Raw genomic sequence first — 22,969 nt, forward strand, 5'->3', positions numbered from 1 at the left:
ATTTCTATGATTTACGTAAAAGAGTACTTTGTTAGCCAAAAAATCGTTTTTAGAAAAATACTATTTCAATGTTGACATACCCTTTAAGGTAAAAAAAAATTCGTCCCAAGGCCATTTTTCGAACCTTAAAAACCGGTATGTCATTTTTTAGCAAAATCATTTCATTGGTTGGGGCATGAGCCCAGGAAAAACACAGCTACACACACACACCAACATTCGCATTTAATAGATAGCAGTGATGGGCAAGTTAATTCATCTAGTTAAGTTAATGTACATTATTTTTATTCTTTTTATAACTAGTTGAGTTAAAGTTAATTTCGATTTCTATGAAAATTAAAGGTAAATTAACTTTAAAGTAATTTAACTTAAATTAACTAACCCAAACTTGGTTAAGTTAAAATTAATTTCGATGTTAAAAAGTAACTATTTCAGTTAGTCCATTGAGAGATTTATCAAGGCTTTTTTATTCTGCCAGTCTCTCGCTTTACATGCTTTATATGGTGACACACTTGAAACAAGTTGGTGTTGACAAAAGTTGACTAAAATATTCATGAATATTAGACGTTTTAGGCTAGGAGAAGGCTAGGATCTAATCACACTTTTTATTCATTCGTATAATTTGCAGCATTTATTTTTTTATATTTTTAAAACATAACAAATTGTATATCATGGATGTTTGTCCATATTCAGTTGGCTGAAAAAAAAATTGGTTTTTTTTTCCTGTACTTATAAGGATTAAATAATAGAAGGATAATTAATTGGATTCTCTGACAAATCTACTTACTTCTATACCTAAATTAAGATGACATATAATTTATATAAATTAATACAGTAATATAACTTTATTCTTGTAATTTGTTATCAAATTATTAGCACATATTATCATACATAATGTAATGAACCAAATTAATTATATCTTGATTTTTGTAGTCATGCATAAATTAAACGAATTTCCAAAAATATAAGGATTTTATATAATTATGGTTTAATATTGGAATGAATAGTTGAGCAAAATTGTTAAGCATTAAAGATTAGAAATAAATAGTAAAATTAATCAATTGAATATTATATATTTTAATCATAATGTCATTTGTTCAAGGGCGACCTCTGTTTTCGGAGTACGCATAGCGTTTATCACAGAGAGAGTGATCCCAGTTTTTCTCCATCTGCCATGGATATGATTATTGAGTTTTTTACTTGCATTTGCTCTGTTCCCTTCCATATCAAGCTCGTCAACTGCATCTGTTACTATGTTTGTTTCTTTGAGGCTCTCAAAATGCTTCGACTCCTCTGATGAAATGCTGTGATTCATTGTTGAATGACGTATTCGAGAATGATGCTCTGAAAAATACATTTAAATTTGTATAATTAATTTGTTATAAGATAGAAATTGTACATTGATTTATAAAGTACATTTTGGTTTGTTATTGACCAGAACACCAGGGATTAAACAATACCGCTTTAATGCCAAATACTTTATATAGGCCATTAAGATCAAATCAGCGCTTATATGCGCCAGCGATTTTGTTATGATGTAGCTGTCTGATCGCGTCTGTTTTTTTTTGTTTTTTTGGCTCTTGATCTTAATACCTTGTAGAAAAAATATGTAAATATCGAGGGGGCCTGAGAAAATATATTGAATCATCAACCTACATGTATATAGTACAATGAACCAAATGAAATATTAAATAGTTTCTAATAGGCTAACAACTGAAATTACATTTGTATTATAAAAGTAATCGAATATCGATCCCATAGATAAATTTGGAATGGATAGGTAGGTCAGTACCATTTTTTAAAAGAAGAATAAAAAATATAAATTGTGTTTTAAAATAATCAAACATCGCTATGATGATGTCATACAAAAATTAACAATGACAAACTCATTTTTGTCTCTTATACTAATAGAAAACCTTTCACATAGTGTAGCCTGTTAATGATTTTTTTTTACAATTATAATTAACACAATCAGTATAATGGGCTTATGTAATGATCTAAATGTTTTTGAGATTTTTATTTTATTTTACAGCAATAAAATATGCTTTAATTTTAAAATTATCTCCTGAGATCTAATCAAATTATAGACCCAGGAACCATGACTAAATTATTAAGAAAAAAATTGAAGGATATATCGGATATATATACTTTTCATGCATTTAAGTTTTTGGATATTCCCCCTCCCCCTCCCCCACCTACTCATGTTTAGTGATGAAAATCGAATGCATTAGTTTACCCGGGTTTTTTTTATGAGTTAGTATCTGAAGAGTAAGCTTTCTTTTTTTAATTGTTGTCATTATTATTTTACTCCTACGGAGTGAACTTCTTTTTTTACAGGGTTATAATTGTAATTCCTTGTTGGACTCAGAGTCCCAGGTCCGTGGAAATTGCGCAAATGTTTTTTTGAGTAAACTAACTTCTGGCTAAAAATATATACTTCATATCTTATTTTCAAAAAATGAAATCTCAGAATCTATAGACATGCCAATACACTTTTTAAAGCATTCCTTCTTCACGTTGTTGTCTTCCATGGCAATCCACACCAGAAGCCTTCAGATCATCAACATTGTTGGGAAGGACATCTCAGTCCTTGATCTCCACATTCTCCTCCAGAGACGTTAATCACGTTGTTTAGCTGTTGGCATTTTGACCCTGGTCTTTACAAAGCTCTGCATGTCGGAGTCATCCTTCAGCAACTCCCTCATGGTCTTCTCAGGAACTTTCAGCTCCTTCCAGAGCATCCCATTTGCCTCAATCTGTCCTGAAACTTTTGTGCGAAAAGTCTCCATTTTCAAACGTTTCAGCAAACGGCTTGCAATTTTCGTTTACAACAACATAAATACAAAATTTACACAATTTGCTAAAAGTTTGAAGTCAGAATCTTTACTCAACCCGAGCTATGAGTCTGTAGAGTAACATCGGGGTAAATTCCACGCACCTGGTGAAATTGAGGGTCAACATCGGAGTACTTCTTGCCTAAGTCCTTGTTATTCTCCATCATCCCCTCCAAAATTTCTTCAAACTATCAATGTTACCATGTTGATTTTCGGTTTCTATTTTTAACACGCACAAAATGCACCTAATTAGCATTACTATCTTGTTTGTATTTTGTACACATTTCTTAGTCCCTTTGTTTCCGTAATTTCAAATGTTTGCGTACGTATTTTGTAAATAATTCCTAAGTCAAACTTAGAAATCATTAATGATTATTGGATTGGACTGGTCCAGGTTATGTGAAAGGGTATCTGGAATCAAATGTCGGTTTACACTGGAAGGGATTCTCTCTTCTCAGTTACTGAATTATTGTCATCACTATACCTAATAGAACAATACTTTCACATTCTTTATGTACATATTTGTTCAGAAGTAAAAGATTTAGATATTTTATATATAAAGTCGGGAATGATGCAAGAGATCCTTGGAGTCTCTCCGTGACAAAATAGATGTAAAGTTAATGTATCGATTTATATACGTCAAATCATCGTGACATCTCATATTCTACATTGAGTAGAAAATATATGTTTGAGAAAATCATTTGTATATATATATACTCCCAAAATCAGTAGCCAGATGCCCCGGGGCCATATACTTTTCACTCAGGCTATTCAAATTGTATACTCTCTTCCAGACAGGCTACATCGTATACAGTGAGTAGAGGAGACTGTGACACAAGATGAAATTTTTGAAGATGATGAGACAACAACAACTGGTATTTTCTAATTTTCCCTTATAATCAATTTTCTTGTTCTGTCTTTATAAAAGTTCAGAAAAAGTTAAATAAACTATCGACGCATTAAAATATAACAAAAAAATAAATGGTCATCTCATTTCCTTTCGGCCAACCAAAACCTAAAGAGAGAATGCCCAAAGGGCTACAAGGCGTTTATTTTTGTTTTTACGAGGCCTTAAGTAGATGTCGTACCTGTTAACATAAAATTCAGCATAGACATTAAAATTGCATTTGTTTTCTTTAACAATTAATTAAGTTATCCTTTATTCTTAGTTATAAATTATTTGAGATAAATTTAATTTCATAACGGTAAACTTAACAGATTGATGTCACTATTGATTTTTGTTACAGAAGGAAAAATACATAAGAAAAAAGTAAGAAATATTACTAATATTTTTTATATATTTTTTTCTGTTGATTTGTATTGAAACTACAAAAATAAAGAATCAAACTTATTTTATAACTTAAAAAGGTTTGCTTTAAAAAAAAAGTTCGATTGAATTGATTTTTTTAGTTTATCTACAATTTTTTTATAGAATATTTATTAAAATAAGCGATGGAAGTTTGCATAAAAATGTTCTAAAAATATAAAATACTTAAGTTTATTATTTGTTAAATTGTATTAAGTAGTCAATATTTTAGAGGCAGGAAGATTAAACTCAATGTGTGTCAAATCCAAAGGATTGTATTAGTATTTTTTGATTGAATGTAATTCATCGCCTTATTTTTATTAATTTATTGTGCTTTTTGCACAATTTTGTTTTATCCTTTTTTTTTTAATATTCCATAAGAAAGTTAAAATGAATGAACCAATCAAAATCCAACTAGTTTTTGATGGCAAATCTTTTTCAGTTAAAATAAGTTTTATTTTTTATTTGTAACTATGATATAAAACAATTTAAAAAAAATTAGCTTCAAAAATGATTATCCACTCCACTTGATTTTTGTATGATTGATCAAAGTGAAAGTGCAAAGATGGATTTATTAAGGGTGAAAAAAACAGATCTGGCAGGGGTCAATCTTTGTTAAATAAATGGGGAAGATAATATAAGTATCTATAAATTTGAAGACGATACTGTGAAAACTAATACTCAATATGACTTCTATACCGAATTTATAGATAGAAGAACGGAGTAAACACTCAAGGGTGAAGGAGTTCAGAATAGCCCAAGTACTTGTTATGAATGGAGGGATGAGGGTAATCTAAACTTCACTGTAAAAAAATCATATGAAGACTGCAGTATGTTTCAACATTCTTTTTAATACTATCGGTAAAGGATAACGTGATACTAGAGTTGCAATACATCTACATAAACCTACAAAACCTACTGTAAATCCTGATCTAATTATGTTAGCATAGACAAAGTCAGGTTCCGTCTCGAAAAGACCTTCTCCAAGTTAGTTCAGGCTTATCTTTGCAAAAATATCAAGCCCTTAATAAAATTCACCGAATTAATTTAGCCAATTTTAATCGTTTATCCTATTGATTTTGTTTAAAATGCAAACTTAAATTTATTTTTTTCTAATCAACCGATCTCTAGGTGTAAAGAAATCAATTTAGTAATTTCTAAAAGTATTTCATTCAAGACAAGCGGAGGAAATAACCGTATTTCCCGTCAAGCTTTAATGAAAAGTTTAGTCCGTGATAAACCTGGTACCTACCTCAGCATCTTGTACTATGAACTGCCCTATTTTTATTGCTCTAAATTATCATTACTTTTTCACAGGGTATGGGTATGAATAAGGAAATACTTTTTCTAACTTCAAAATCAATTGAATATGTTAAAGAAAAAAGATCATATTGCAGAAAAAAACAACTCCAAAATCCAGTGTTTCTCAACTGGTGAATTGCGACAAAAAAAACAAATCACAGATCTCATATCTTCCATATTTAGTGCTTACAAAATAATAAAACACTAATTATATATTTGGTAACAAAACTTTTTTAAATGTTAAGTGGATAATCACTGCTCTTATGTACAACAGACGATCCTTTACTTTTCAGATTAAAGCGTGAAGCTGATAGCAACTGCTCCAATTAATTCCTTAAAAATGGCACTTGATAAGAACATCTCTTCTAACGATTGTAGTATGTGTTAATGTCGAAACAAGATGTTAGACTGATTTTTTTCCTGGATTGGTCTTAAGTGATTTTTTAGAGCTATTTTGAGTCAATTATAGCAATTTGTATTCAAATTTATAGGAAGAGTTAAGATAATCAAGAGTTTTAGGTTAGAAGCTTTATTTGATTTAAGATACTTATAGAAGCACCGATATGGTTCTTTTCAAATACAATATATTAATTTTACATTCTTTTATACTTTAAGCGCAATTTGCGAGGTATCCAAAGGGTCCAAAATGATAACGTCTTGATTGTAAAGTAGGTTTATTTTTGAGAAAAATCCATTTCTTTCAATATATTATTTTTATTATTGTCATGGAGCCACCGTAAATTGCTCTCAAATTAGCAAAAAAAAAATTTATATGATGGATTTTATTTGAAAGATCCTATCGGGCCCAATGTAAGACTCTTTTATCAAAGTAAGGTTATAAACTTCTTGAGTATCTTTACTCATCCCACAAATTTGAATATAAAGCATATAATTCACTCAAATACGTCTTTAACATATGGACCTTATGTTTACATAAAGTAAAAAAAAATAGATTGTGATTGTCTCCTCTCTTTGTTAGTTATTTTTATTTAATAATTTTCTTAAAAATAAGAAAAAATTGATATGGGACCGGATCAAGATTTTTTTGTAGACGGAATTTTACTTTAAAATCAGTCCACGCCAATTCCGGACAGAATTAGTTAAAGTTATAAACTAATTTAGATCGGTCTAAGAGTTCCAGGACAAAACCAAAAACCTTGTACATTGGTGATTCCTTGTCTCTTTGGATGTTTTTTAAGAACTACTTTTTAGCATAAATCACTCACAAACAATGGTTATAAGACAATTTGATTTTTATAAGAAATGTAAATCTGTAGTATGTATGAAATGTTACATGCATACAGATGATGTACATCCAATCATGTTTCTACATAGACTAAGTCCTTTTCTTCTTAAAGAAAGCCATGCATAAAAAAAGATGATTTATATGAAAGGATTATATTTGATTTTCGCTTACATATGTACGTATGTGAAATAGGTAAATATATAAAATATATATATATATGTATATAAAGACATGGATCCAACTTACTCACTCTCAGTCACTCTTAATGTAGGATATATGTATCTTCAAATCACAACCATCAATTGTTATAATAGTAAAAGGCACTTCCCTCATCCTTTACACATATAACCAACATAAACATATATTTCATAGCACCACATGAATCATCATCCTATGATCGTTTTATGTGTAAAATATTTCAAAATGACAGGGAAAATGACTTCTCTCTTATCTTGAAATAAACTGCAACGATCTTTTATGAATATTTTATGCAAATATATCTACAGATATTGGTTATTCCACTTCTTTTTTTTTTTTGAATTTCGATTACAACCAATGTGGAAAAGTTGCCATCTTTCATTGATCTACGATGATGTCATTTTAAGGTGGCACACCTCTATCAAAGTATGAATAAAGGAAAAATTTATATATTTAGCACAGCACAATGTTTATTGTTGTCAGCTATCTATTTTTTTGCTTCTTTGTTCATAATCAGTGTTCTCACCTGGATTGCTTGAATTGGAATTTTCTCATTTGAAGCTGTGAACAATTCAAGAACAATTATTGAATGATAAGTCCATACATTGAAAAAATCGGCTAACTACCAACTGATTTAGGGGTTTTTCTGTTTCTTTTAGGAGAAAAAGATGTGTGACACAATAATTTGAATGATAAGTTATTCAATAAAGATTAAAAAATTACGTGGTTCATCAAAATTTATTTAAGTTATTGGTCTTCTTTTTATGGCTCCATAGGATGACTTTAGAAAAAAACTATATAAATATTTTTTATGGGTGAGAATATTGTGTATCACAATGATTTTATGCAAAATAAACAATCGTTTTTACTTTAATCTATATTGATAAGTAAAGATCCTTTGTGTTTTTTCAATCTATAGATAATATCGTTGTAAAATGAAATTTAGCATTAAATTTTTTTTATCCACATGACAACTTTTCCGCGCCTTTGCTGTAATCGAAATTTGACAAACAAACCACTCTGATGTGCAAACATGCATACAAAAGCTGGTCAAGAAGAGTTCAGTAGGAGAAATACTAAATATGTACAACATAGATACAACTATAATACAGTCATATATTAGAAATAAGTATGCATACTCATTGAGTTTGATATTAAATGCAGTTAATGCATCATTGATTTTCTACAACAATGCTTCTATATTGTAGGAGTTAAATATGTAATTTATGTATATAAAGAGATCAGATTCATCAAGGATCATTTGACAACCATTTTTTACGTCTTCTTAAAATGTAAATACATTAGAGTGTACCGTTTTGTGGTCACAAAATGTTTTATATTTTCTTCTTGAGAGTCATCGATAGTGTTGTTAATCGTAAGTATTTTAAGCATGTAAAAAAAAAAAAAACCAACTCTGAAAACTTAAAGACAGTTTTGGAGGAGAGTTGCTTAGCTGCTATGACGTTTCAATAAATTATCTACATGTACCAGCTATGAAAGGAAGGGGGGCGGGGGGAACACCGGCTTCACTCTGTATCAAGTAATAACATAGGAAGGAACACTGTGTAGGTTGACAACAATAGCAAAACTAGCACGCTGAAAAAAATTAATTCATTACACTAGTCATCGAAAAAATCCGCATTTTTACTCTCCACTTTTCATAAGCCTCCACTAACACGTGGTTACGCAACAATATCTCCTCAAGAATTATATAAAAATGATAACAACTTGAGAAAAAAAAGGTTGTTCAGGTTACCAAAAGCAAAAAAAAAAAAATAATAATATGTACATATATATTTTAAGGGTTATTTTTTTAAGTAGGTTAGTTTTAAAAAAACACACACACACATGTGTTTTGAGACTTTAATTCGGTCATCTATCTTTCTTTTCTTTTTCTTTTTTTCAATTTATGAGGCATGCATAGTTTTTTAACACTATAGATTTCCAAGTAATTTGTGTGTGTTAGACATGAAAGACGCTCAATTTTTTTATAAATTGCTGAAGGGGGATATAAAACACCACAAATATAAAATGCACTTGATTACACATAAACACGAACCTCCATTAAATACCTGCTGGTGAAAATATTTTGAGGATTACAAAATCTTTCAAAGTTACACCCATTAAAAACTCAACTTTCCTTCCTTTTTAACGGGTCTCTATCGAGATATTATTAAATATAAAAAAATCCTAAAAAGAAAAGTTAAAACATACAAGCATTCATGTCCTTCCTTTAACTTTCATTGATGCGTGAATAATTTAAATGCATCCGTATATAACATAGCAACCAGAAAGTGATTACGTACGCAGAATAATCAAAAGGAATTTTCTTCGTTCTGTAGGATTATAAATACATACTTTTTCAATCTATTTTGTTCATTATGCGTGGGTCAATGAAGTGGTCAAAAAATGAATATTTTCAGCAAGTTTTATTATTGAATTGCGTTGTTATTATTAACATGTATAGAATAAGTTATATCGTGTCTGACGTAACTAATTACAAGAGAAAACTGACTTTTATACGAGTTTAAGGGGAAAAGTTCTTGGCCTGACAATGGCAGACCTTTACTTTTAGTTGAAAAATGATTTTAATTTTGTACAAATCTTCATTGACACCCACAAACTTGATCCAGCAAAAAAAAAAGTTGACCTGTTTTTTTTATCCATGTCTCATCCATGTTAACAAATCGCCCCACAAAATAAATTGTATCCTTTTTGAATTGGTCCAAAGATTGGACCGAAATATTTTGCACATTTGCTTTTGAATAGCAGTCAGTAAATGCAGCATCCATCTTGCACAGAGCTTTTGCATCTTTAGCAAGATGTTTTGCAACCTTTCCTTCTGATTTCCCTAAAGGCTCACTAGTCTGTTTTCCAACACTTGTTCGATTTTTTTCGGTGTTTTTGTAGCTTTATGGTCGTCCTTGATGTGGAACATCTTCGAGGGATGTACAACTACATTTAAATTTCGCTCCCCATTTTTGAAATGAATTTCCTTAGGGGTTAAACTCTCAAAAACTCGAAAAATGTTGACTGAAACAGTTTTGCATAAACAAACTATTTAAAAACCAGTCGAAACTAGTCATAAAAACATATGATTCTTGTACTCAGTAAGGAACATAATTTATTGCTAGTTGTAGCACCATCTATATGTCAGATCAAAAAACTTTTCACTTTCGCCTTGTACTAAGTAACTGTTCAAATACCAGTGCTAAAACATGGGAAAATAATTTCCTACCTGGCGTATAACTTACTTGTTTAAAATATATGATGTTTGAAATACTGATGTTCACCTGTTCAAATGCACTATATTACTAATACTAGCAATAATTTCATTGCTCTAAGATAGGAGGTTGATAACCTTTTTAGATGGGAGGGGCATATTACTTCTGTATTTTTTGTGCAGAGTCATGTCGTTTAATTTAATAAAAAAATAAAATTTATTGAACGATAAGAGTTTTTTCAACAAAGTCTTAGTTCTTTTTAAAGACTTTTACTTGAATAAAAGAATTAACAAAATATTAGTAGTGTTGTGTCGGTTCTTATCAAGGACCAAAAATGGCAGTCAAGTCTAGTCCCACTTGCAGGTCCTTAAATAAAATAAGTCTAATCCTCCGTGATGTCATTGAGGGTTTATTTCCTTTTTATTATTATGTTATATAATAGAATAAGCTATATAACTAAATATTATACAAGTATGTTCGTTTTATTTGAATTACAATGAAACATTAACTTTTTTGCATTATATATTCATTGTTCTTTTCAAACGAGGCTCGTTTGAAAAGTCCGTTCAAAGTCTGATAGATGGCACTACTGCTGCCTATCAAGGTTATGTTTAATTAGTGGCAACTCTGCAAAGAACACACACGAAGTTTCAGCTACATTGGTTTATTTCTTTCTGTTTGGCATTTTTTGAAGTGGAGTCATTTTTAAAAAAAAAACACGAAAAATAATTCCGTGTGTTGATTAAACATAACTTTAGAGGCAAAACGCCCCCGGAGACTCAAAAGAAGCTTGATAAACATTATGGGTGCACTGCACGTTCAATAAGAACAGGTTATAAGTGGTTTCAAAAAATTTGGATTGGCACAAGTGATGCTGAACGTTCTGTGGAGGCCACTACTCCAGAAATCATTGATAAAATTCATCATATAGTGATGGATGATAGAAGAATGAAGGTATGTGAGATTTCTAGTGCTGTGGACATCTTGAGTTGGAACCCTAATTCTATTAATTTTGCAACCACAACTGCTTAGGTGTGAGCTAAAGCATTGTCGTGATGGAACAGTACTATTTTTGCGGGTAAATGGTTGCCGTTTTTCTTGCAACTTGGATTATTAATCGGTCCAATAACGATTAATAATATGCACCAGTAATAGTTTTACCCTTTTGCAAATTGTTGATGGGATTATTCATTTGGAATCCAAAAGACAGTTGCTATAATTTTTCCGGCCGATCCCTCGATTCAAACGAATGCAAAACAGAAAGAAGTAGATAGATCTAAAGAAAAGTTGGTGTATGTTCTTTCAAGAGATGATACTAATTAAACATAACCTCAATACACGCCAGTGGTGCCATCCCTTGAACTCGAACTCTAGTAAACGATTGACATTTTAAGGAAAAAATCCGAGAACTTACTTTTCTAAGAACCAGTCCTATGACTGAACCAAATAAAGAACGACTGACACATTACTAATTATAATAAATCTTATTTTTATATAACTTCCTTATTAAAAAAATATTAGCACCGACTGATTTCATATGATTTTTAAAGCATTCATTTCATATTTATGAAAATAATTGAAATACAATTTCTGTGTGGATACAGGACAAACAAATAAAACATAAAGTTAATCTATTCAATGTAAAGCCTATAAAATATTTAATCGAATCCTCATTCGATTCCTCTTTTACTTTATTAATTAACAATCTTGAATTAGTATTAGCCGATAACTCTTGTTTATGTCCCTTATCATATTTTTTGCTTAGGTGATATATTAAGGGGGCACTCCTCATCAGAAGATGGTGAAACTGATCCGTTATGGTCTTAATTCTTAACAATTTTCTTTGAGTAATTAAGTCTATAATATAAATAAGGTCTACCAAGTAATGACAAGAATAAATCACTGGGCTGATATAACTTGCAATGTTACAGAAACATACGTGTAAGCACGTGTTGGTTGATTGTCTGGAGGATCATGTTCAATTTTGCAGTACACTCTCACGCAAAATCCTTATTTTGGAAGAGTGTACAAATATGCGCAGGTTTTTTTTATCTAATAATATTCATTAATGATGTATCTAACTAACCTTATTGAGTTTTTTTTTCTTTGTGTACACTTATTCTTCTATACTAAACATTAGGTATATAAATAAATAAAAGTGAAGATAGCATTCATTAATTCTTTATAATAAAATCTTCACTTCCCTTTTTTATTAATTTTGATTAGCACATGTTTAATTCATTTAAATGTGCATCATTTGTCATTTTTTTATACTTAAGACACTTAAATTATAAATTAAATCTTCATATGTTTCATTATTTTGAATAATAAAATTTCATGCGCCAAAAAATATCCAGACAATGGACGCCAACCATTGTTGTAAGACCTTATCTTTCAACCCCTAAAAAGTGGTTAGTTACACCATAAAAACTCTACCTGTTACAATATTAAAAACCTCAGAGCAATACTCTGATACGAAAGCTATAAATCAAGGAGCGAAATAAAGAAACTGTGATCAATATTTTCTGAAACATTGTTGGGTACACGATAGGTTTTTTGTTTTTTAGGAGGGGCGAGTATACTTGAATATTACTCTTTAACTTACTATGCAACCTCCAAGAATTAATCTCGTTTAACTGAATTGACGAAGGGAATTATGTGAATGGAAGAAAAAATAGATACTTTATATGGGAAAATGTGATAAAGTGACGTCCTCTGTAATATCATAAAGAGTGGGGAAAATGTATATATAAGGCAAGAAATCCCCTCGAGCTAACAAGTGCGTCTTGTCATTTGAGTTATAACTTCATTTAAAAGATGTTCGAGAACCGGATGTAGAAAGAGTACTGAGACCTGGCACTAAGTAGTCATTAAAATACTCATAATTGATTAGGATGATGTTGTACTATGTACATAATATTTTTTACTAAAACAATGTACATTAATTAAGAATCTGTCCATCATCAGCCTCGATGACAGCCTCCACCCAAATCCAGAACCTCTTGCACATATCGGCAACGTAGTCATTTTTAATTATCCTCCACTGCTAGTTAACGGGGGTCTTCAGGACATCAATATTCTGGAGGTGGATTTTGCAGGTCTTCTTCTCAATTTGCCACCAAATGGAAAATCCAGTGGATTCAGAGCTGGGCTCGGGGAGGGGGCAAATGTTCTTGGACCAAAATTTCATGTTGCTACACATCCACTCTTGTACAATGTTAGGAGTAAGGACCCAAACCCCGACCTGCTGAAATACGTACGTAGCCTTGTTGGACTTCTTCATGGTCTGATTGATCTATGGGAGCACATCTTCCTTCATTGCCATCAACTAGTCTGCAGCAGGTAACCGGCATCCAAAAGAAAACCAAATTGGAGGCATTTTTTCTCCAGTTGATGCCACACACCCCAACATCATCACAAAGGCCAGATGTTTGGTCTTGGTGACTGTCCTGAGGCTGATGTCACCCTTGTAAAAGCATACCACCAGATCATTTTTCTTGTTGTAGACGGAGTCAACGGTCAAAGTCTTTTCATCAAAGAAAAAAATTACCCAGTTGCTGTTGTGCTTCAGAATATTCAAGAGCACACACCTCAAAAAGGGCACAGGAATGCTTTGCCAACAACATTCCCTTCTGGCTCTAACACTTTTGCCCCCCCCCCTAAAGCCTGATGCCAACCCCTTCAGCTGGGTGCATTTAGCAAGGGACACATCTTTTCCTTTAAACCCACAGTCAGTCAGCACAGAGGACTACATCCGCTGCATATACCACGACTTTCGCCACCGCCTGGATCCATCATAGCCGCTAAGAGCGGATACATTAATGAAAGCTCATACTTTTAGGGAAATTACATTCATAATTAAAAAATTATTTATTATTGAAATTTAAATTTCAGATTTTAATGGACCACCCAGTATACCGCAAGCAACTTTTTCTACCCTTTGTGAGAATTTATAGAGGCTTTATAATTAGTTATGTAGTAATATTCAAGTAACTTGACACACCTAGCGAACAAAAAAAGTATCGCTATGATCACTACTTTGTAAAATATTGATCACATGTTCTCCTTTTCGCTATTTTGTTATAAAGCTTTACTTATACTTCATCTGACTAATTTTTTTTTACATTGAAATCATATTCTTGAAAATGGTCAAATATTAATCAATTTGTTTTAATTTTTATGAATTTATATCAAAATAAAATTGTACCTAATACATCCCGAAAAAATCAAAATTAATATTTTTTTCCTTTATTCATTTTTTATTAATAATAAAAATAATTGTTACTAAAGTTAAAGATGTTTTGCTCTTTAAAATGGTGGTATACAAAATTAACAGAATTTTCTTACAATACTTTTGAAATTCTAAAGAAAAAGATATTAGCGGCACTCAGTAAAATATTCAATACGCAGAAGAGAATTTCAAGAATTTACTTTATTACATGAATTAATTTTAAACTGAAAGTTTTTTTTCATAATAAATAAAGGAAATACTTTTCCAAAAGAAAATCACTATTTCATATGAAAGTAACTTTTACTTTTGGAAGAGTTCACATAGAGTAATAAATCAGAAACACTGAAATACTGAATGATCGAAATGTCTTTGATTGTTATTATTATAATAATTTAAGAGGATTTTTTTTTTTTTTTTTTTGTAAACATTCGCTTCAAACTTTTTAGTGCGATAGTACACTCATAAGTGGAAAATGAAAGCCAAGAGATAGGAGTATTCTGTTCGAATCTACACTGGTCATACCAATATCATGAGCATACTCTCAGTCAACATCCAGACGTTCTGGAAGGTGAGGAAACGATTTGAATCTGGATATAACATTGAAGATAAGTCTCAAGTAGGTTGACCAATCAAACTAACTTTAGAAGCTATATCAATTGCTTGTGATAAGTCCCTATGGCTTCAGAAACGAGCTTTACTTTCTAGAAATAGGGGAATTCTCTTCAGGGATGAAATAACCTTCACTGTTGCTCCTGTTATTAATAGGCGAAACAATAGATTTAAAACTTTGATAAATCCCAGAAAAACATGATCCCGAGAGAGAAACCTGTTTCGTGATTGAGAGCATGTTCATTATGTTGGTATCACTAGCATGCATTAGAATGGAATTTTCCTTTGTTTTGGCTTTCATTTCCACTCAAGACTATTTAATCAGACCATAGAAGCTGACATAACTTCTAAAACTATCGCCCCAATAAGTTCAAACCAGTATTTTTAACAAAAAAAAAATGCTAACCTCATAAGTTTTTATTTTAATAACATTCCAAGAATTTTTCGACACCCGTTAACTAAAAAATTTCAATTTTGTGTGAATAGCTCAATCAAGTTAAATTATATATCATTGCTCATATTTATATACAAAGAAAAGGGTTTTGTAATTATGAAGGATATCCTCAAATTAACTTTCAAAATCCCAACTAAAATAATTTACTGTCGTACCTCTCAGTAAATGCCAAAAAAAGTTGAAATATTTGTAGTCTAAAAATTTCAAGACGTAGGAAAATAGTAAGACTGTGAGTGTATTCGACGTGAACAGAAAGTATATTTATTTTAGAAAGCCGTAGTTTGAGAAGAGAGGGATAAAAAAAGTTTTAAAATGATATTTAATTAGTGAAGAATTCTGTTGAAATATTATAGGAAAGTTTATATTATTAAATATCTATATATCTATGTTAAAATATATTCTTCTGTTAAGGAGGGAATAATGAGAGACACTAATGAAACTACAAATTCGATTAAAAATAAATATACCCCCCTATTTTACACCAACTAATGTATTAATTTATGTATTTATTTTTTTAACAAAGGTGGGGTGAAGGAAAAAAAAAAGCAAAGAGCTTTCTTTAATAGTATGCAGAGTTTCTTTCATTCTTAATTTCTTTTTTCTTTTAAAAATGTAATTAATTCATTCAAATGAAATTCAAATAACTCAACATTTAGTGTGCACACTATATCCATAAGTCAGTATAATGTCACAAAATAAAAGGGCGAAAACAGAGCACCCCACAATATGGGCGAATGAGAGGAAAAATTATGATGTAAGATTTTCACTAGGGAATGATTAATAATATTGAGATATTTACATACTATAAATTGGTTTGGTTTGCATATATGCAACATCCATTTTTCCCCATATGCAATGCATTGGAGTGTACATGAACAGACAACTTCTATTAAAACAAGGAATGGAGTTGAGAAAAAAAAAATTAAAATATAAATCAAAGTTGAGACTCAAGTCGTTGTTCACAAGTCGAAGTCCTTGAATATTTTCATCGAGTACAGTTCATGTTCTCAGAAAATGAAATAAACTTCACGAAGCAATTTATACTGGCGCAAAGAAAATTGCCTTAAAATGGGGTTTGAAACAAAATAACTATTTAGACACAAATAAATTCAGTTGTTTTTTTTCTATATTTTTTTTAAGAATCCTAAATATAAGGGAAAATATAATGTCTCCGTTATTAATTTGTGAATGAAAATATCGATGATATTATTTTTGTAAAAAAAAATAAATAAATATGAGTTTTAACCACCTTTCTCTATTTTTCAATCAAACGCTATTGAAAAGGGCAAAAATATATTGCAATTAGATGTTTTTAAAAAAAGTAAAAATTAGGCTTCTTGTTGACAATATTCTGCCTTCAGTACTAGTATACTTAGTGTAAAAATGAAAGGACTTCGAGTATACAACTCGAGTAGTGATTTTAGCCTTCAATTTATAGTTGAGTCACGATCAAGTCAAGTATTCAAAATATAAACTCATGACTAAAAAGACTCGCTAGTATCGAGTCCTCATCTCTGACAAGAAATTAAAGGATTTCAAAATTAAATAATAAATATATGACTTTGGAACGGCTTCGAATCGTTATTGAAATTTTCTATTTAAATAGATATTGTAGTGAAGAAGTATATTTTGTTTGTACAACCAGATTATAACAGTTTAAAAGAGGATAGATCTTTTTTTTTGGTTTAAATTGACTCATATTGTATTTCATATAAAGATAAAATATAGCACTTTTTTATCCGATTTTATTCATCACCTATGACGAGGGATGTAAAACTTGTTGCAATCCCTCTGAGTGTAAAATCATGTCAACACGAAATTCATAAAAAATCTGGTCACTCTCAGAAACGAGATATATGCTGATTTGTCTATTGAAGGGATAATTAATAAGATCATAATTTTTTTACAGGTTACCAATAAACCATTTTACTCTTGCCTGAATACCTGTAATTTTTACATCTCTTCGAATGACTAACGATGTAAAGATAAAGCTTTTCCAGGTGTGGGTCGATATCTAGTTAAACTAGTTTTTTTGCAAACTCAATTATATATTTATTTTTTAAAGCTGTTACTGTTCTTTCTTAATTATCACAGAACGAACATCTATTAAAAAGAAGTGTTTTGACATTACAAATGAGTTAAAATAATGTCTAAATTATATTAGTTACAAAGAAAAAAATGTCACGAAATACACATTTTATTAGGGGAACTTCTTCCTTCTTTTTTGCTAAAAAAGAGAGAAATAAAAGCCTCTAAGACAAGGCAGATAAATATAAATATTTATTCCCTTCTTTTTGAAGAAATGATAAGATATCAGCTAATATTTATACATATAGCTCTGCATAAATCAATAAACAAATATGATTAGATTTTTTCATATCCTTTTATATATATTTATGCAAGTCTACTTATAAGTAGGTATAGGATTTTCAGAGAGCGTGAAGAGAAGGTAGAAGTGAGATGTTTGGTGCAACTGAATTATTTCCCTTGTTAATATCATCTGCCTATCATACAATTTTACTGCTATAAAGAGAAGAACCTTTAAAATAGCAGCATTGCAGGTTAAAATATTATAATTATATATATCACAAAATGGGAGGAAAGACGAAAGAGTACACACAGCCAAACGGTTTTTTTTACTTTATAATCGCTTAGCTGCGTTTATATCCCTACTAACTGAAGGAGGTTATTTAAGTATACATTCAGATTTTAGGTGGAGTTAATTCAATTCAATTTTTTAAATCTATGCTTTGAGTTCAATTTGCAGCTTTTTATGGAAAAACATTGGTATGTCAAAATGGAACAAGTTGGTTTTTCTAATTTGGTCTTCAAACTTTTTATTTGTGAGCAACTTCAGTTTTAGGGCTTGCATCGATTCCATGCATCATAATTTGGAAAAATTAATTATTTATCCTAGTTATGTATACAGAGTAGGGCAGCAAAACGTGGACTGTTAATTAATATTCATTTTCTCATTAATATGAAAAGATTTAGTGATTATTTTTTGATATTCTGTTTCCGCTCTCCTTTTTACATAAATAAACTCAACCAATCATTTAGTCATGTCATCATCATGAGAGGCCAACAATCCAGAATGAAGCGCATCTCAGATCTCTTAGATGCTGGAGTTGACATGATGAAGATTACGGACATTGTTAAGTGTTCTAGGAGCCTTGTTTTTAATTTGGACAAGAGGAAAAAAAATGGAGAAGACCTTTCCAGGATATCATGAAGTTGAGGACATAATTTAAAGTGGGATACGAAGTTCTTGTTAAGTTTAGAGAAGAATATATAGGAGAATCCCACCAAGTCGATGAATCACTTCGTTTAAGACTTCTCTGTGGTTCTAAGGAACCTCAGGAGGGCTATAAAGCACAACTTGGGATTAGTTTCTTTGACGAGGACCACACAACACCTTGTATAAAAGCCAAAAGACTCGAGAGGTGCAAGAAAATCCTCACATGGATCAAGGCAAATGGCTCAACTGTGAAAAATTTATTGGACAAGAAGATTTTCAAAATTGATCAATTCCACAACAGCCGAAACAACCTCTCGCTTGTGGAAACAAAAGAAGAGGTCCAAGGGGTTTACCACACCAAATATCCGAACCAAACAATGGTCCTCGGCGTATTGGTCTCTTATGGAAAGAAGATGTATCCGTTCTTTTTCAATGCTGTACAAAAAATCGGTCACGAGGCCTACTATAAGGTGCTTTGGAAGACCATCTTGTCATGACTGAACACCAACTATCCGGAGTGTAACTACGTATGAACTCAGGAAGGTGATCCCTCTTATATGTCTGCTAAGAGCCAAAAGCTCTGCACAGATAACATGGCTCGATTCTGGTCCAAAGAGATATGCTCCCCTTCCTCACCAGATTTGAACCCATTTGACTTTTTTAGATGTGGTACATTCGAGAGGGAATCCCACAACACCTAACAATCAAATGTGGACTCACTGAAGTCCTCCATAGTGGTTGCATGGGACAACGTGTCAGAAGAGTTTGTCATCAACTCCTACATGGTGTTCAGGAGACGTATAAAGGCTGGAATTCATAATGAAGGTGTCCATTTTGAGTGAAAAAAGTTTTGCCAAAACCTTGTCTTCATATTTTGTTAACATTATTTTATTGCCTATTATTGAAAATACAAAATTATTGATGTATTTCTAAATCTATATATCGAATTTTTTGTGTTCGTCTTTAAGTATTTTTTATAGACAGATCTGAGCCGATATTTAGGTTTTTATGGAGATTCAAACGGAAAAAATTAATTTTTTTTAACAAATTTCTAAAAACAACGGTCAACGTAGCGGATCGAGTTTAATTTTTTTGTAGATCGACTTGAACTATTATACCAGTTCAGACTGACGTCAGACCACAATAGTTAAAATTATAACGTCATAAGACCGGTCTAGGATTTCTAGACTGAGACCCAACATTAAAATTAATGGGTAATTAACTACACTTAATAATTTTAGGTGTAGCTCAAATTGTTCACTATTTGCTCGAACGCACTGTAGTTAGTGAGGTTGCATCATTTTTTTTTTTTTTTTTAAATAGAGTTCTTGTTATAATTCTTTTACAAAAATGAATAATCATTTGTCAAAAAAAAAGTTAATAAAAAATATTCTAATAATCCTTAGAAAACTTACGATTACTTTTGCTTAAATTAAAAGATTACGTGTAAAAATATGTTTGTGTTTTTCCTTTGTAAAATTAAATTATATTTTGCCTTTTATTGTGGAAGAAAAAAATGAGGAAATTTAATTTAAAAATATTTTTTATTTGTCAAAATATACAGATTTTGTGAATATTGAAAATAATTTCAAAGAGAGATTACACAAGACTTAAAAAGGGGTGACATAATTCATTTACTAACTTTCTTCAATTCAATGAATTAAAAAAGAATTTATTGTTTGAATAAACATGATTATTCTTTATTACTTATTGATAATGAGGACATTAGGAAAGAATTGGCCTCTTCAATTATCATCTACATATTAAAGTATGTTCAATAAGATACGTCAATCACTTTAAGAATACAACATTCAAATTGTCCATTTGAATTTATAGTCAATTATGGAATTTTTACGGTCACTGTTATATTACTAAAGTATCTACATTATTGCTATTTTGATTGTGCGACATATAATGGACTAAATTATAGGTTGGGTAAAAATATGTCCACTTCAGTGATAATATAAAAATTATTACGTTTTCGACATCATTAGTCCACAAATATTAAAATAAAATGGTGGTCATTTGACAAAATACTAATGACAGTTTTTTATTTTTTTTATGTAAATAAAAACGATATTGAATGAGTTGAACTAATTTGCATTTACACGAAATTAGGACCGGTAGGGGACAGTTTCAACATTTTTTTTTTCTTTTAGATGATTTTCTTATAGTTGGTTTGACATAGATACGGCTAAACTTAAGACAACATAGCAAAATATATCTGCAATTTTTTAAATATATTTAGAAATTATATGATTACTGATTTTTTCACAAATCGAATTTGAATGCAAGCTTTTCCTCATTATTTCTTATGAAAATATAGCCAATATATATCATCATTTAACTCGATCAACAAAGTATGTAGAATAAATTATCGGTAAAACTAAAATTATTGCTTTAACAAACAATTACAGACTTAACTAATTTTATCCTTTACATTATTAGAATTAAAATTAAAACTTTGAAAAAGATTACTGTACAGTTAAGCAGCTATTTAACCAAAAAATTATTATAAATAACGAATCCAATAACTAATTTTTTTACTAGCGGTAGTACTCTCTATTCCCAGCGTAATTAAGTATTGGCTATAAGACAACTTCCCACAAAATCCTCCGTTTTTTATGAGCACACACTCACGTAACTACTCAGTAGATATATCAATTCATATGTGTCCTTTCTTTAAGAATGAAATAAGAACAATTAAGGTTTGAAAAAAATAAAATGTGATGCAATAAGATGACTCGTATGCTAAATAAAAAATGATTGCTATAGTTAATTCATTACTACATACGAGCATTTATATTTTATTCGAATCTTAACATATACTGTAAATGCATATGAATCAGTCATTGTTGTATATAGTGCACCCTGTATACAGCAGAGAATAATAACAAAAAAAGAAACGGTTCACCTTTTATACATGCACACGCTAGCAATATTACATTAACACGACAATATTACTATTTCTTACATTAAAAATAATTATACGATATACATAAGGGAGTATTCTATACAATGTTCGATGCTATATGTACAGGCCTGCAATGTTTCATATCTACGACTACATTGTTATTTCTTACATCAAAATATGTTTATAGTATACATCAGGAAGCAGTGGACTCTGTGACTTTTTTAAAATACATATATATACAGATACATTTTGCTTTATTAATAAGATTACAATGGTTATAGGGAATTTTTATTTTCATTTTTTTGTTTACACTTTTTATAGGTATATTTGACCCAATTTTTGAACAAGGAAAGCATCAAAAATGACTAATATTCTTTTAATATAAATGTAAATTTGATTATATAAATATGCTTATATTTTGTACTCAACAATTTGAACATGAGAAAAAGCAAAGTAATTTTTTTTTAAATAACCATTTTTAAGGGTTTGTTTTTTTAAAAATAAGAGCAAAAAGATTTCATTTGAAGTAGGAGTGAAAGATCTTCACATTTACTTAATTGCGTACTTTGTACATATATAAGTGATTTAGGTGATTCAGCATAGGACAGATTTGATTTCTATTTTTTTTAAAGAAAGATCACTCGATTAATTCAGTACTTTTTTTTAATTCACTGAAAATAAGAAATATTTTATTATACAAGTAATTAAATAAATTCAAATATAAAAACGGAAGACAATGAAATTTGTATTTGTTATTTATAGTACTTTTTGTCTTTAAAAAAATTTAAATCATATCAAATAATAGTAAAATAAGTCAAAAAGTGATTATAGATAGTTATAGATAAAATATTCTTAGATTGTGTTTTCAATATACTCAAAAGATTGTCATAGAACATAAATGTTCAAATCTTTTGGAAAAAAGGATGGAGGGTTTTTCTTTTCTTTTTGTGAAGATGTACTTATTTATTTCTAAAATTACAATAATATTGCCAAAATATTATTGTTCATCAAAATGTTTTCTTATTACATGATTGAACTTTAAATTATTATTATTATTTTCAATGCTAAAGTCACTTGCTTTCTCACTCTCCTCAAAATAACGTTCAACCTTTACAAGTGTATAAACAATTCTGGATGATGGAATGTTGAAAGTGCTCACATACAACTGTATCTTATCGTACAAAACATTTACCTTTCATAAAGAGCTCCATGACATATATTAGTTCCTTTTGTAGCTTTTCCCTCAGTTTAGACTCCTGTTCTAATTCTTCACGAAGGGAAGAGATTATGTGATCCTTTTGCTTCAGGGTTTCTTTAAAGGTATCCACATTCGACATGATTATTTCTTGATGGACTTAGATGTGAATCACTCTGACCTCAAAAGAGGAAAACACGATTTTTTAAGCATTTTTCTAT

General features: G+C 30.3%; 1 protein-coding gene across 1 annotated transcript; it reads right to left on the reverse strand.

The window, feature by feature from the left end:
* Positions 1 to 823: 823 nt before the first annotated feature.
* Positions 824 to 22,969, reverse strand: LOC121114001 (uncharacterized). The gene is made up of 2 exons (XM_040707808.2): positions 22,746 to 22,969; positions 824 to 1,341 (listed from the first exon to the last, which is right to left on the reverse strand). Exons 1-2 carry the CDS (start codon positions 22,888 to 22,890, stop codon positions 1,079 to 1,081), a joined length of 408 nt encoding a protein of 135 aa, XP_040563742.1. The 5' UTR covers positions 22,891 to 22,969; the 3' UTR covers positions 824 to 1,078.

Source organism: Lepeophtheirus salmonis, chromosome 3 (genome assembly GCF_016086655.4).
Source record: "Lepeophtheirus salmonis chromosome 3, UVic_Lsal_1.4, whole genome shotgun sequence".
Classification (NCBI taxonomy): domain Eukaryota; kingdom Metazoa; phylum Arthropoda; class Copepoda; order Siphonostomatoida; family Caligidae; genus Lepeophtheirus; species Lepeophtheirus salmonis.